This window comes from Arabidopsis lyrata, assembly GCF_000004255.2.
Source record: "Arabidopsis lyrata subsp. lyrata unplaced genomic scaffold ARALYscaffold_6, whole genome shotgun sequence".
NCBI lineage: Eukaryota > Viridiplantae > Streptophyta > Magnoliopsida > Brassicales > Brassicaceae > Arabidopsis > Arabidopsis lyrata.
In genome coordinates, this window is record NW_003302550.1 from 22,003,621 (window position 1) to 22,019,027 (window position 15,407).

The 15,407-nt window shown below is 37.5% G+C and overlaps 5 protein-coding genes across 8 annotated transcripts; 2 read left to right on the forward strand and 3 right to left on the reverse strand.

Annotated features, from left to right (window-relative positions):
- Positions 1 to 8: 8 nt before the first annotated feature.
- LOC110227550 lies at positions 9 to 859 on the forward strand. The gene is made up of 2 exons (XM_021022083.1): positions 9 to 429; positions 506 to 859. The coding sequence occupies exons 1-2, from the start codon at positions 34 to 36 to the stop codon at positions 593 to 595; spliced, it is 486 nt and encodes a 161-aa protein (XP_020877742.1). The 5' UTR covers positions 9 to 33; the 3' UTR covers positions 596 to 859.
- A 1,102-nt stretch (positions 860 to 1,961) lies between these two features.
- On the reverse strand, positions 1,962 to 2,778 carry LOC110227547 (uncharacterized protein At4g04775-like). Its single transcript, XM_021022074.1, has 2 exons — positions 2,521 to 2,778; positions 1,962 to 2,445 (listed from the first exon to the last, which is right to left on the reverse strand). The coding sequence occupies exons 1-2, from the start codon at positions 2,719 to 2,721 to the stop codon at positions 2,119 to 2,121; spliced, it is 528 nt and encodes a 175-aa protein (XP_020877733.1). The 5' UTR covers positions 2,722 to 2,778; the 3' UTR covers positions 1,962 to 2,118.
- A 261-nt stretch (positions 2,779 to 3,039) lies between these two features.
- LOC110227536 lies at positions 3,040 to 8,077 on the reverse strand. 2 transcript variants are annotated; one of them, XM_021021974.1, is made up of 11 exons: positions 7,860 to 8,077; positions 6,555 to 7,622; positions 5,444 to 6,463; positions 5,286 to 5,366; positions 5,171 to 5,218; positions 4,994 to 5,077; positions 4,617 to 4,919; positions 4,464 to 4,538; positions 4,111 to 4,391; positions 3,949 to 4,030; positions 3,040 to 3,870 (listed from the first exon to the last, which is right to left on the reverse strand). In XM_021021974.1, the coding sequence occupies exons 2-11, from the start codon at positions 7,620 to 7,622 to the stop codon at positions 3,229 to 3,231; spliced, it is 3,684 nt and encodes a 1,227-aa protein (XP_020877633.1). In that variant the 5' UTR covers positions 7,860 to 8,077; the 3' UTR covers positions 3,040 to 3,228. The 2 variants fall into 2 exon arrangements, with proteins under 2 accessions (XP_020877633.1, XP_020877634.1); XM_021021975.1 differs by having other exon boundaries at positions 7,831 to 8,077.
- Positions 8,078 to 8,173: 96 nt separating this feature from the next.
- On the reverse strand, positions 8,174 to 9,054 carry LOC9308727 (auxin-responsive protein SAUR36). The gene has a single exon (XM_002874723.2). It carries the CDS (start codon positions 8,770 to 8,772, stop codon positions 8,290 to 8,292), a length of 483 nt encoding a protein of 160 aa, XP_002874769.1. The 5' UTR covers positions 8,773 to 9,054; the 3' UTR covers positions 8,174 to 8,289.
- A 3,705-nt stretch (positions 9,055 to 12,759) lies between these two features.
- Positions 12,760 to 14,083, forward strand: LOC110227553. 3 transcript variants are annotated; one of them, XR_002331243.1, is made up of 4 exons: positions 12,760 to 13,024; positions 13,353 to 13,497; positions 13,594 to 13,684; positions 13,804 to 14,083. XR_002331243.1 is itself a non-coding variant. In XM_021022090.1 (4 exons), exons 2-4 carry the CDS (start codon positions 13,372 to 13,374, stop codon positions 13,886 to 13,888), a joined length of 309 nt encoding a protein of 102 aa, XP_020877749.1. In that variant the 5' UTR covers positions 12,760 to 13,024; positions 13,353 to 13,371; the 3' UTR covers positions 13,889 to 14,083. The 3 variants fall into 3 exon arrangements, 1 of the variants encoding a protein (XP_020877749.1); XM_021022090.1 differs by having other exon boundaries at positions 13,594 to 13,691; XR_002331244.1 differs by lacking the exon at positions 13,353 to 13,497 and having other exon boundaries at positions 13,594 to 14,083.
- Positions 14,084 to 15,407: the final 1,324 nt, after the last annotated feature.

The window sequence follows — 15,407 nt, forward strand, 5'->3', positions numbered from 1 at the left end:
ACGAGGACAAGATGTACGCCAGAGATCGAGGAAATGCTAATAGATCACCTGAAATTAGCGACAGATTGTGCTGTCATAGCAGCAAGTGAATGGATTTATCAAGTAAACGACGGTTTTGGTATCGTTTTCACTGTGGATCTAGAGAAAAAAACATGTACTTGCAGAGTATTTGATGTGCTAATGGTGCCGTGTTGTCACGCTTTAGCCGCGGTGGGGATAAGGAACGTGGACATTTACTCCCTGATCGGGAACTATGCATTCGTGACGGAGTGGCGTAAGCTCTGGCGTGCCCATATTCTACCTCCGCCTAAGGAAAAAGACACGGAGGTCCCAAACGTAGTTAGTGAAATGGTTGTGAATCCACCAAAAACAAGAAGACCAGGCGGAAGACCAAAGACAGTACGCATACCATCGCGGGGAGAGTATCAGGTAACAAATTAAGAGTCTTAAATGAGTTTTGTCCTTCAACACAAAAAAATTAATTGTGTCCATGTATGTGTTGCAGGGCAAAGGAGGGAAGAAAAAAAAACCTAACAAATGCACCACATGTGGGAAGGATGGCCACAACAGAGCAACTTGCAAAAATCCTATCTAAGTTTTAGGGAATAATATTTCGGCGGCTTTTGGTCCATGAAGTATTGCGGAAAAGAGGGTTTATCGTTACGTAGGTTGGATAGGCCACGGGAAATTTGTTTAGTCCATGGCTTAACATCCAATTTTTTAGTCCATGGCTTAACACGGAAAGTATAACTAATATATATTTATCTTTTGGTAATTGGATGTAGTATGACATGTATGGGTATCTTTTGGCAAGCACATCTCACAACTTATCGAACAAAAACTATATATATTTATCATATACATCTTCGCGGAAGACAAAAATATATGGGAGACCATATAAAGGAAAAACAAACAAATCATAAGACCCACCAATTAACACAGAGAGGACAGGGGTTCCAAACATTACAGTTGGAACATTCTGAATATCGACGAGGGGGATGGATCAAGTAGCACGTATAGCCAGTCCAGTTGAATCTAAGTTGGGTTGGGGCAATCTTCTTAATATCGGATATCACAAGCTTGGCCACACGATCAGCGTTGCGAGAAGAGACAACTTCTTGTTTGAATAGATTCATGGCGATGATCGCATCCTTAGGTCTATTAATAGAGACAAGGTAGAGACCCTTGGTGAAAAGAATTTTGTCGGATGGATCGGGTATATGAGCGAGCATGTGCATTGCTTCTTTGATTAAACCTTCAACTGCAGCGAGCCTAATGCTCTCTAAGTAACAAGCAGCAGGATTTCCAGCCTTTACACATCGTAAAACAAAGAAGTAAATGGGTGAACCGATGAAAACATTTTGAGGATGCGCTTCAAGGAGAGCCAGAGAAGTCTCCCGCAAAACAGAAGGATCAAGTGCGAGACGCATGCCAGCGTTCCCAGAGAGAATAAGGGGACCTAAGTGTCGGTAACATGACTTACCAACAAGAAGGACAATCGATACTCTAAGATGTTTGGGAAGCTTTTGCCACAAAAACATATCAAGGAATTGGAATTAGGAATGGTTTAGCACAATGAATGTTGTTACTTACCTATATATAGATGGGATTACTAATTAATGGTTGGGGACAATGAATGCTGCTGTTAGAGATTTTGAATTAGTAGTTGGGGACAATGAATGTGGAAAAGTAAATACTAATTAAAGTGACAAGACCTATCTCATTACTAGGTGATTAACTATTCTAAGGGATAACTGTTTAGCAGTTTCGTATTGCATTGGGGGACGTGAATATACAATTTACGGTAGCTTGTCGGCATAGAAATAAGTAGATCTGGGGCGAGATATCTTGATACTTCATATTTTTACAATATATATAAGTTGTAGAATTGAGTCGAAGCTTGGAAGCGTCTCGGGTACAATAATCGCGTGTAAGCAAAAACACGTTGGGAGGACACGAACGTCTCTAAGTGATAGCTTCATATCTTAAATATAGATAACTTGTAGAATTCGGGCTACAATAAAAGAGGGACGAACATTACACGATAGTCCCCAGTAGACAACATGATGAAAAAATGGGGGACATAATAGCCGAGGGATGAAAAAAGAGCTATTAAAGCTACATATAAGTGCCAAGCACGAACGCGGCTACGGGGACAATAATCGCAAGGACGAGAACGATGATTTTAGGACACGAACGAGCGACGTCGACAATGGAACGAGGGGAGCGTTGCAAAAGACATAAATTCTGCTGAAGCAATTTAATGTCTTCCTGGTAAAGGTCCAGACGATCGCACATCAAGGCAAGATCCATGTGCTCCCCGTTAGGGGCGGTAAGTAGGAACTTAAGGTGTTCTTCCTGTTCCCTAATAGAGCACTTAACCGCAGAAATCTCCTCCATAAATGCCTCGTCCAACCATTTAACAAGATGGCGCCCAGGTCGGTCCTGAATACAAACATAGCAAATGTAACTATAGTAGATCGAATTATTGAATTTAGTAAGAGTGGGATTTAAACTTACATCTCTCTTCTCGCACTGATAAAACTGCCTGCCAGGGTTGTCCTCGGAGAGTGAATTCGCAAGTACGACCGTCCCTCCGCAGTAACAGTGACGAGGTATACCAAGAATTTCAAAAGACATTGGCCCGGGATAAACAGGTCCATAAGAACTAAGAGATTCTCGGGATGAATCGTTCGACTGGGTATAACTATGGAGGCCCATGGTTCGTGGGAAACAATTAGATGGTAGAAATTATGGAGTAGGCTGGGGGGAGTTTGAGAGAAAGGGTATAATTGTGTAGATGAAGAGATCATTAATGTGGAGAGATAAATAGAGACTGGTGCCCAAAAATCTTGACAAGAATATAATATAAATTTATTAAGCAAAAAGTTACCTTGCAAAAAGTTACCTTTTCGCTGATGTGATAACACAGAAGGAAAATCATGGGGAAGCGTAAGAGCAACTGGCTTCTACTGTTGTTATTGGGTATCTAAACGTTGACTTGTTTGTAAAAATTGCCTATCCAAAATTGCGACAGGACAACATAATATAGAATATTTTAGGAGACAGGATCTCTGTTTGCGGAAGACAACCTAAATATCCAAGTAGTTCCTAAATAGATAGCAGTTTACAAATATTTAGTTCCTAAGCATCCAAGTAGCATCCAAGAAGAGTAAATAATTATTACAAAAAGACATAAGTTCTTAAGCAGAAATATTGAAAGGGGGATCACAGCCGGAGAGGCTGAACAAACTCCTCGAAGATGTCGACAGCAAATCTCATCCGGATATTCTCCACAAGTTCTTCAGTTATGCTGTCGTGACTAATGTTTTGGAAATGAAGCTCAATGTACTTCATAGCAAGCGGGCCGCTGTCGTCTTCATGTTCGCTTTGAAAGATCTCAGGAAGACGATCAAAGGCGAACTCAGGGGGAACTTGATGATTGCAGAGAACATCTTGGGGGACAAGTGATTTGATGATAAAAGGAAGCAACACAACGAGAGGTTTCATGAGCACGCCCATCTGTTTGTCGGTTTTGGCAGCCACGTTAGGGTCAAGAACACCTATGGTACCCTCTTTCAGATCTATGACAAGCGCAGCCCAGTGGCCCCCAGACAGATGTAAAGGCGCGTAAAGAGTGTCGACATCAGAAAACCAAGCCTGTCTCGTGAATCGGCCAGGGACTATACCCCTGACGTAGTCCCGTATCTTACTGTTCCACGGCCACTCAGATTTACTTTTGGACTTCTTGAAACGAGAATAGAGTTCGCTAAGGGTAATCGAAAACCATGAATCAAGTATGGCAGACCTACTCTGGACCAAAGTATCCCCAAACCTCCGAGCCAACAGGCTTAGCATGGCATCGATGTGCTGGATTGTATAGAGGACAATAATTAATTTAAGGGACATGATATTATAAAATGCAGGTATCATTGGTTTACAACGTACCTCTTGGTGGACAGAATGGTGAGGAGTAAGCATATCCTTAAAAAATGATCTGGGGACAACATGTGCATCGAGGACGAACTCCCTGACCATTAATGGAAAATAGTAATTTAAAGGTTTGGGGAAAAAGAAGTAAGTAATGAATTCAATAAGAAACTGAATTACCTCTGGCGATAAGATTTCAGAGTGGACAAGAAATGTTTCCGAAGATCATCATTTACTAGGACAAACGGGTGCAAAACCTCATCAGTTGATTGGGAAACACTGTTGGTCCCTGTGGATTCTTGTCCCTGGACTGGAATAGGGTCACGGAAACGGTGGGGTTTATTCCTTGCCCTTTTGGGAGGGAGGATCGGCTTAGAAGAATCCCCGCCAAGAGAAGAGGATTTTCTCTTTTTCCCAGAGGGACTTTTTTCTGAAATTGCCACACCACCAGTAGCATTTCCCTATAAAAAAAGGTATTTTAGGGAAAGGGACAAACAGAACCACAATTAAAATGCTGAAAATTTATGAGATACCTCTTGATCGTCAACCAGTTGTTCATCAGCACCTCTTGAGGATTTAAAAAGCTCTGGCGGCCATGCTTTGTTTGCCTAGATGAATGGGCACGACAGGTTAGGGATAAGAAATTAGAATTTGCGTTTTAGTTATTACAGAAATAAGTATTATACCTCGTCCATAGCTTCATCTTGGTGATCCTCGTCTTCAGACCTTCCTTCACTATCACCACTACTCTCGTCACCCTCTTTGGGTTCGTGGTCCCCAGAAACAGACTTATCCTCTAAAACCTCAGTCTCAACATCGTCCCCGGAGACATCAACAGACTTTTCAATTACTTCTTCTCTTCTGTCCTCGCACTCAACAACATCAACGTGCTCAGACACACCAACAGACTTATTCTCTATAGCTTCCCTTCTCTCCTCACCAACAAATCCCACGTCCTCAGACACACCAAAAGAATTTCCACCAGCAACCTGTTATAGGTGATTAGAAGAGAGGATCATATCCATGGAAAGACACAGGTATCCACGTTGAAACAGAGACAAACCTGCTCTGTATCTTGATCGTCCTCTGATTCATCAGCCGAACTGATCTCCTCTACATCTTGATGAGGCGTTTGGAAGTCGTTGGGCTAAAAGTAAAGAGAATTAAAAGTAAAAAAGGATTAGAAAAATAAAAAACTCCACCACATAAGAAAACAAATAATGACTTTAGTTAAACTTACGTTGTGATCTTCAGGAAAATTCTCTTTAACAGACTTTCCAACCAGGACCTGTGTAAAATGGTTTAGGAACCATTCCCAGAAAGAGGTAGACAAAAAAAAAATGTAATATACAAACCTCATCTGCAACTTCTTCGTCCTCGGTTTCCTCTGCGTTGTCCTCACTAATGGTTGGCAATGGAGTTTGGAAGTCTTTTGGCTGAATAATATGTAAGAAACAGAGGTTATTCAACGTCAAAACAATAGAGAAGGACCAGAAGCAACAAGGAAACTTACGTTGTGATCAATAGAGAACTTCGAGGAAGAAGGACCAGAAGGAGATGGATGAATGGTAGAAGGACCAGAAGCAACAAGACCAGGAGAAGGTCCAAACGGACCAGACTTAGCAGGACCAGAGGGAGATGCATAAGACTGGTTGAGGTTTTGTAAAACATCAGACACTCCTCCGTACTCAGACCAGGCTTGCCGCTGAAACTCCTCCAAAAGTTGAGAATTACTTTTCCCCTTAGACGGCGATTGAGGAGAACTTGGGGCGGGAGGGTCTATCTGGACATGGGGGGAATCAGAGGTCTGCCCACTAGGGACCTTGTTGATATTTATATTTTCTGGGGGACCATGCGTTTGTCCCTCAGTAACAGCGTTCGTTAATGGGACATCTGTGTGTCCCCCGGACTCCTTGTTTACATTTGCATTATTAGGGGGACCATAGGTTTGTCCCTCAGATGGTTTGTTTTTACCTGGTGAAGCAGCTTTCGGAGGGGGGGTTGTTGGAAACTTCCCACCATGGCGCAGATTGCTAATAATCTCGTCTAAGAGTTCGTCTTTCAATAAAGACTTCTCTACTCCATACATCCGACAAACTTCACCCATCAATTCAACCTTCAATTCCTCTTTCATGTCACGGAACTTCGAATTAACTTCTTCCATGATCAGAGCATGGAGAACATCTTTACCTTCAGTCCCTGCTGGGGGACAAAAGTCTTCATCGACCTTCCCTTTACCTTTTGATGAACCAGATGGACCACCCTGGGGAAACTCAGGCATGTCAGAGTTTATATTTGGACGTCTCACAGGTACCTTCTTGGTCTTGCGAACATTGGGTTCTTTGGGGTTCTCATCAACGACTATCTTTGGCCAAGTACGACACCCACCAATCCAGTCAGCTTGGCAGAACTTGTATCCGCCACCAATAAGGCTTTCCATATAGTCAATCGCCGGGTCAGAGACTTCATCAGGCCAATCGTTGATCGATGGGTGTGGGGGATCATCAGTAGACAACAGCGGGGCAATCCTTAACTACATTGAATTCAATAATTAATTAGTAAACACTTGGGTACTAGGGTAAAAAAATAATAATGTTCACGAGAAGGACAAAAATAATAATTACCCCAGGAATTAGCTCTGTTTCCATTATGTTGGAATTGTGAAAAGTCTTCAACGGAGGCAAAGTAGTGATTGACCCATCAATGATAGTCTGCGTATCATCAGGTTGATTAAGGTATCTCTCAAAAACTGGGATGGCCTTTAACATCAGCAGTTGGAAGACAAGAGGGAACCCATGGGTTGAAGAGTGAGACTGGTTGAACTTCGCAATTAGGGCAGAGAGACTGTTAACCTTCTGACTGACCTTAACCATTCGCATTGTCAGAAGGAATGATTCTCGTCCCCATGGAAACGCTTCAAACGACTCCAAATGCTGAACCATTTCGACAACTTGAAGAGAAGCTCTCACAGGTTGGGAACTGCAAAGCAATACCCCTTCAACGATCACGATAAGAGCGAGACGAAGCCTTCTCCAGTCATCCATCTTCTCTTTCTTGGGCTTCATCTTGTCTTTCCTCAGCCAGTCAACAATGTCCTTGATGAGGACACCCGTGTGGTCCTCGCCTATGAGAATATTCCAGTACGGATGTTTTTTGGTACATTCTCTCTGCGACTTCAATACATCTGCCGGTGAAGAATACGGCCGACAATCCAGACCAGTGAGAATGGCAAATTCTCTTAACGAAAAACGGAATGGCTGACCGGCAAAAATAAACCATAGCTCGTGTTTTTTCCTTGTGTAGACGCCTCTACACAACATCTGATGTACTAATTTGCCGGAAAACGAACATTTGCGGACAGGAAGCTGAAACAGCGGGCCAAAGCATGAGGCGCGGAGATAATTTAACTCTTTCGTCCCTTCTAGGATTTCGACGAGATCGAGCAGATACTCCGGCTTTGAATAAGCATTAATACGTCCGAGAGGCGGATAGCAGTCAGTGGCGTAGAGCCTTTTCGGAAGTTTGTCCCTAATTACTACCGGGATCTCCGGTCGCGGCTGATATGGAGAATTTGAGTGGGTCGCGGTTGACTTGGCGGAGACAAAAGGGTCGTCGTCGTCTTCAAAGGAAACCGGGCGCCTGGAACTTCCAAGCGGAGACTTTTGTTTCAATTTACTGGAGGAGGACTTCATCTGCGGCGGAGGAGAGAAAACAGAAGAAAAAATTAAGAATTTCTTTGAAAATCGAACAGTGGAAAAGGAGCATGCAGATGGACAGAAACCCTAGAAATTGGGGACGACACGATTAAGTCAAATTAGATGACTACGAACCAATAATTAGATGACTACAAACTAACTTGTGATTAATCAAGTATGAGGGACAAAATCGAGTGTCAGTTACATTCAAAGAATCTGCCGAAAATGGTTTACCGTAACTAACTTCCGATGAGAGGAGAAGGAGAAGAAAGAGAAAGGGAAAGTGAATGAGAGACGAAAGCGGTTACACTTCTCGCAGGGGAGAGAAGTTTGTGGGGTGTAATTTTGCACGGGTCTCGAGGGTTAATAGGGAAACGAGAAGGTGCGAATGTCAACTCGTTGCCAGGCGCAGGCGGGAACTGTCTGTGAGGGCAAAATTGACAATTCACAGACAAATGTGGTATGAGTTGAAAGATGGAGAAGAATGTGGTAGATCTTGAAACAAATAGGGAAAATGTGGTAGATCTTGTAATTTTTTCATTTATGAATCGGTATTTATCGTATAACATAGATGAAAAATTAGTATTCACAAATTCAAAAAAAAAACATCCATCTCTATTTTTTTTTATCCTCGTTTGATTTTTGACTATTTCATTAATTCAAATTATATAATCTTGTACGAACTTTTCCTACGGCAATGATCCCATGCGGCGATCCTCATCTGAACTTTCTCAAAATCCGAAACCCGACACGGTATCGTAATCCGACCCGGTTGATTAAACCCATGAACCCGCTCCGCTTGCTCCAACAATTCTTCAAACAACGGATGATTAAAGTAAATCACTGGCACCACAACTCGCCGCGTGTCACCGTCTGATTCGCCGACATGAACCACCAAATGTCCTCTCGGAGCAACCCGGTTCGACGTTTTCGGATCCTTACCCAATCGGATCTGATTCTGACCCGGATTCTTCTTACCACCACCGCACAATCTCTTAGCTCCACGGCTTAAACACCGTGCTAATGACCGGATTCCAGAAACCGGGTTTGTGATTCGGGTCGGGCATTGACGTTTTCTTGGTAGAATCATCCATTTAAAGATTTTGACAAATCTGTGTCCAATTTTGAATCCTCTGACTCTCTTCATGCTTGGTTTGATCAGATTTTGATTTTGTCTTTTGGAGAAAACAATGAGATGGGTTTGTTTGAAATCGAGTTTCAAGAAATGGGTTTGATTCGAAAGAAAAAGATTTTGAGAAAAGTTTGGTTCTTTTTTGGTATCTAGCTCTCTGTGTGTGTTATGTTTTAAGGGTTGAAGAAGAAGAGTGTTTGGGTTTGGGGAAGGATGTAACCTCTTATATAGCCTTTGAGCTATGACTGTTATTATGTGTGCGTGTGCTTTTTTGAGACTTTGATGGATAGTTTTCCAAATTCAGCTTCGTATTTTTTGTTATATTTTGAATTATGTTGTATTTTTAAAATTTAGGGAAAAGAGCATTCAATTTTTTTGGCTAATTTTTGTTTCTTTTTAACTTTTCTTTTTTTTTTTATTCAAAACATTCAACTTACGATCCAAAATCATTAAAATATTTGATTAACGTGTTATCTTCAAAAGAAAATAAAGAAAAATCATTCATCTACCAGAGTTTTAGTATTTCATGATAATCTTGGATAAACTCTATTCAGATGTAGTGTTTTAGTTTTCTTATCATTCCACTATTTTACTAAGCATCGTGTTAGACCTTGAATGTTATTCGTGAACCAAAATGATTCTGCAATATTTTACTAATCAGATTATTGCGGAACGTAGTTTTATGTCCACCAGCATACTGTGATTGCGCAAGCTTGGTTACCAAATTCATCAATCTACCACATCGAATAACTTGAAAAATTCAAAAAGATGCTTACCATTTACAAAAAAACAAGTTTATTATTTAATTTGACATGTCATAATCATTAAAATCAACCACTAGCTAGTTGAATCTTATTATTATATTTTGATTTAAAGAAATATATGATTATGTTGTTGAGTTAGTAACATGTTTCTTGTTGTAATTTAAGTATCTAGATGATTCGATTTGATTTTTGATAATATACTCCATGATAGTTTTAGTATGTCGTCGGTCCTTATGAATAATACATAGCATATGTATTATGTAATATCATATGTGTACATGAACTCACTTGTTATTAGTTCAGATTTTTTTTTTTGCTTTTTCTATATAACTAGTCCAGATTTAATAATGGTTGTGATAAGACAACTTGGAACAATGCATCTATAAATAAAGTGTACAGATAGAGTTCAGATATGTTGATTAAATAAATGAATTTCACAAATGTTTATATGGTTAAAAACCTTGTTTGAAAAATCGCTAGGCGCTAGTCGGGCGTTCGACATGGGCCTAGCGATTAATCGGAAAATCGGATTAAAATCGGGGATTAATCGGGGATTAGTTTTAGGGTTATTTTAATATTTTTAAAACATATTAATCCAATATTATTTTTAAAATTGCAGTAAACACATAAAAATGTATTTTTGAGACATATATTTATGATTTTTATTAAAATATGAACATAAATTATTGTAAAACATTACAAACTCCCAATTCAAATGATTGAATAACAAAAATAAAAAGTTTTTTTATAATGGCAATCTAAAAATAATCGGGGTATGTAAGATTAGGCGGGGAATAATCGGATTAGGCGGGGAATAATCGGATTAGGCGGAGAGTAATCGGGTGACTGATTTCTTTAAGGAATTAGTCATTAATCGAGGCGGATAGGGTGGGCCTAGCGATTAAGCGGGGAGTAATCGGGTCTAGGCGGGGATTTTTAGAACAGGGGTTAAAAATGAAAGTTTGAATAATAAGAATTAAATAAAAAAGAGAGATCGATGAAGACAAAAGGCATGCAAATGTATGGGAGGGACATAGTGTGGGATTTGGTCGGCGGTCGACACGGCTTGTGCAATCTTTGTAACATGCCCTGATTCACTGAAAGTGCTTCGTTCAGTTTAAGAATTATTGTGTTGCATAATTATAACTTATAGTCATAGACTAGTTCAATTATTATTAACATTTTTTTATGTTGGAAAATGGAAGGATACTTAATACTTCTTTGACACGTTTTTTTTCTTCTGTGTCTAATTCATACTATATCATAAGTCAAGACATCAACATTAGGGAGAGTTTGAGTTATTTTTAACTGCGATTACAAATTATGGTTGACAACTGTAAATGGCTAAACTAACAATGATATATCAAATGTCAATAGCTCAACTGGTAAAGTATTTTAGACAAAACGTAGAGATCGCTAGTTCGATTGACATTTGGGAGAAAATCATATTAAATACTTTAGGCTTTGGTCTAAGAGGAAGAACTTCTTGGTAATTAAAGAAAAAAAAAACTAACATGCATTTTTGAACTCATATTGTTTTTGGTTGTATGTTAACTCTATTCGTGTATGATCATTATCCATGCATTTTTGTTTCCTTTCTCTCGAGATCAATATTACATTCTTTTGTGAAAAAAAAACTTTGCAAATTGTGAAAAAGCGAAACTATAATGCGTAGAGAATAAGAGAGTTTAATGAATGGTCAAGGCATTACTAAAAACCACACACGTTGCATATACAACACACACTTTTCTAGATTTTTTTCTCTTTTCATCATCCACTATTTCAAAAGAAAACGATACTCCAATTGACACGATTTACATTCTCATAGAACAATTGAAAACGTGTTCAATTTATTTGGAGAGGAAAAAAGGGGAAAAGAAGAAAGAAATTCGGAGCCTTTATAGAAGGGAAGGATAGAAACTAACATTTTTATGTACTTTTGTTTACCTAATATTGAAACCATACATTCGTCATCTCTTCCTATCTATCTAACTATCTTCCCATGTTATTTAAACGTAAATTTCATACTCTATAAATATTTGAATCCTGTTCACACACATGTGACGTCGTAAAAGAATCCAATATACAAGAGCAATAGATTTTGTAAGAAAATTAACAATTAGTATCTTCTACTGATTGCTTAAACAAACTTTGCTTGACTACTAATGACATATATTATATATTTATTTTGGTATCTTAGTTAACAGTTTCAATATTTAGTGATTTATAAGCAGGAGACAAAACCCCGCTATAATGTTGATCAAATAATTAGACATAAATATACAGATAATTAGATATCGAACAAATATGTATGTATACAGAATTACAGAGAATTACTTATAAATGATCACTAGGATTCAACCCGCGGTACGCCGCGGGTGAAGGTTTTTATTTGGGTTTTTATACTATATCTTTTAAATTGTATAAGTAATTTTTTTAACAAAATAAATATAGGAATTTTTGTGTGGTTGATTAATTATTTGTTAGCAGAAATTATAATGTAGTCAACTAATATAAGACATTTTTAGTGGTTCTATTAGCAAAGTAAATGTGTTAATTTATATTGATTTAATAAGATGATTTGTAGGTATAGTAATTTAAGGCCAGACAATAAAACTCGTTATCTATATTCGGCCCGTTTCAAAATAAGGGTACCAGTGACCTTAAAGTCATTATACTTTTATTGCCCGTGGGTAAGGATCAGGTATTGAATTTTTTACTACTTGTTCGGTTACTCAACACGTTATCTCTGAATTATTACCCGACCTGTAATATCTTTTTATTAATATAATAGAATAAATCAGTATTTTATGTAGTCTATCGAATTTACAAACACACATATACATAATAAATAATTATATATATATATATATATTATTTACAAACATAATGTAATCGAAGAAATTAATGGATAGAATTTTGAGCATTATTTATATATTTCAAGAATGAAGTAAAGTATAATTATGTACTTTAGAATAATTATTTTTTTGGAATACCAAGTTAAATATATGGGATTGTTTAGAATATTTCAAATATACTCGATTTTCAATTTTTTAAAAAAAGTATAAATATTAAATGGGCAAACAGTATTATTTATCTAAGACTAAACGTCGGGCTTGATTTTACATTACATTGGAAAATAAGGCCTTGTGTAAATAAAGTAAATGTCATTGGTGAATAATTTTTTTTTTTTTTTTAAAAGAATTGTAAACGACATCTTTTGTTCTTAGTTACTATCGAAAAAAGCAGTCTCTTGACGGCAAGAGACCCATCTGTTGTTTAAATCCGAGCATCAAAAATCAAATCTTCGCCGATCTTCCTCGTCTGTTTGCTTATTCATATCTGAAAAACCCTATTTTTTCTTCACTGATCTGCAGAACTTCTGCAATTAACCACAAATTTCTACAAAAATCTACCGGATTCCAACTCTTTTGTTGTCATCATTGTTCATGATACGATATTACGATGTGTCGCCCGAAACTAATCAATCTTGCTGATAACGGGTTAGTAACTCAACGAATCAGTAATTCTATCTCTCTGTATGTATGTGCCTGATATACATGGTGCTATAGATTTTTTTCGATTTTGGCTATAGAATCAATTATTTAATTGGAAATGATGTTAATTGATATGAAATCTATATTGTGTGAAATATACCTGATTCAATTGTATGAGTATGAATTGCAAATTGATTACAAACACTTGTTTTCAGATTTCTTGTAGGCGCTTTATAGATATAGTTATTAGCTAGTTAAGGTCATTTATCGATTTATGTAAGCATAAGATTAAATATTGCTAAACAATCTAACATGCGTGATTTCGTAAATGAAGTAAATGAATATGTTGCAATATGAAAGTGAAGAAACAAAGTCCTTACCTTTGCACGGTTAAGAAGAAAACTAAATCATTGGGAGTGAGATGTAGATGGTGCATGTCACCTACTCACCTTAACCATCTCAGACTGCACTACAAAAGGGTATTAAAATTAGTACTATTGCATATTTCTTAAAAGTTAAAGGAAGAAAAATATATTACTTCGAACATCTCTCATTTTTTTTAATGTTCTTCTTAGGGAATTGGAGATACAAAATGTCCTGCTACATCCACTTGCAGATCCGGCTTAGGCTTGCTCTCAAAGATTGTGAGAGCAAAACCATCATTTGGTAACCTGTATACATTCAAAATATAGAATCGATAGTTTAGTTTCTGGCATCCATAAACAGAGATGGTTATTAAAAATATAAGTAGATTTTCACTAAATTTGGTCGTGAGTGTTTTCTAGGTACGAAGGACATGCACCTGCACTCAAACCTCTCCAAGCAGACTTGACATCGTCAAGGAAAGCAGTTGATTGTGCCATTGTTTGAAAAACAAAAAGGAACAATGAGAGGTTTGTTACGAATATAAGTAATTATTTGATAAGTTAGAAACGATAATGACGTTCTCTATTTATAGTGTAGTAGGTTGTTAGGGTTTTTGGATCCAAGATTTCCGAAAATCTTGGAAAAAAGCAAAAAATATAAGATACGGTAAATAACATATATTCGTATTTGGTAAACTAATGAATGATTCACGCTTTTAGGAGAAATAAGGATATTTTGGAGTCTTTTATAATTACGATTATATTGGAATGAATATTACATGAATATCTTTTACTTATTAGGCGAGATATAGAGAATCTTTTTGCTCGAATATGCTTTTAATTACATACCAATTATGATGAATGGTTAGGATTGCAAGAAAGCATTTTTGTAGATGATCAAACCCGATTAGTTAATTGTGTATTGATTAGATCTTATGTGATCCAAGACCCACCCATTTTGAAAACACGCGGATCCTATACGATTAATGAAGAGTCAAAATTTTTTTGACCAAATTACCCTTGACGATTTTGATTAACCATGTACAAAATCCAAAATTGAAATTGAAATTGAGGCCAAATTAGACCATTTTTCAATTTGTACTTCCCTTTTAATAATAAGAGGATATGCTAATTGTATTCTCAATTTACCCGCCAACAGAGAGAATAAAAAATCTTTTAAGAATTAATAAATATGCAATCTTGTAAGTCATGATATCAATCACACCCGTAATCTCTAACCAGGTTACTAAATCTAATACATGTGACATGACAACTAAAATTTTAATGTCTCTATTAACATGCACCATGTAGATGTTTATAGTTATTACCCAATTACCATTTTAAATCATTTAATTCATATTACCCAATTTTGTGTTAAACTGTTAACCCGACCAGGGGAAAAATGTCATTTAATAGCCCAACTTTCAAATTGTGGCCGTTCCAGACACCAACTTCATATATGGCAATTTTAAACATAAAGATATCGTTGACCAACCGTTTGAACCATGAACATTCGTTGACCAGGCCAAAAAGACAAGCCGTTATCAATCGTTAACAAATTATCTAACATCTGTTAACACTTCTGTTAACCATTCAAAAACGACGTCGTTTTTGTCTTTTAAAAATAAATTACAAACCTAGGATTCGAACCCCTAACCTTTAAAGAAAAACCAAAGGGTACTTAACCAATTCACCTGTAGCGTTTTATTGGTAATTCTATAGAAACACATATAGTTATATATTCTTAGAGCTCTTCTTCTTCATCTTTAACCTACGAAACAAAACATCTCCATAGCCGCCTCTGAATCTGCGTTTTCTCTCGTATGATTCTCTTTAATCTTAACCATATCGTTTTTTCGTTGATTGAAAAGATCTCAAATTTGCTAAATTCAATTCATCGGAACCTGTTTCTATGGACACTATTGATGGATTCGTCGATTCATATGAAATCAGCAACACAAACTACATGCACTAGTTCTTCGTCGTCTCACATGCACCTTCGCTGTCGCACCTTATGTATCTGC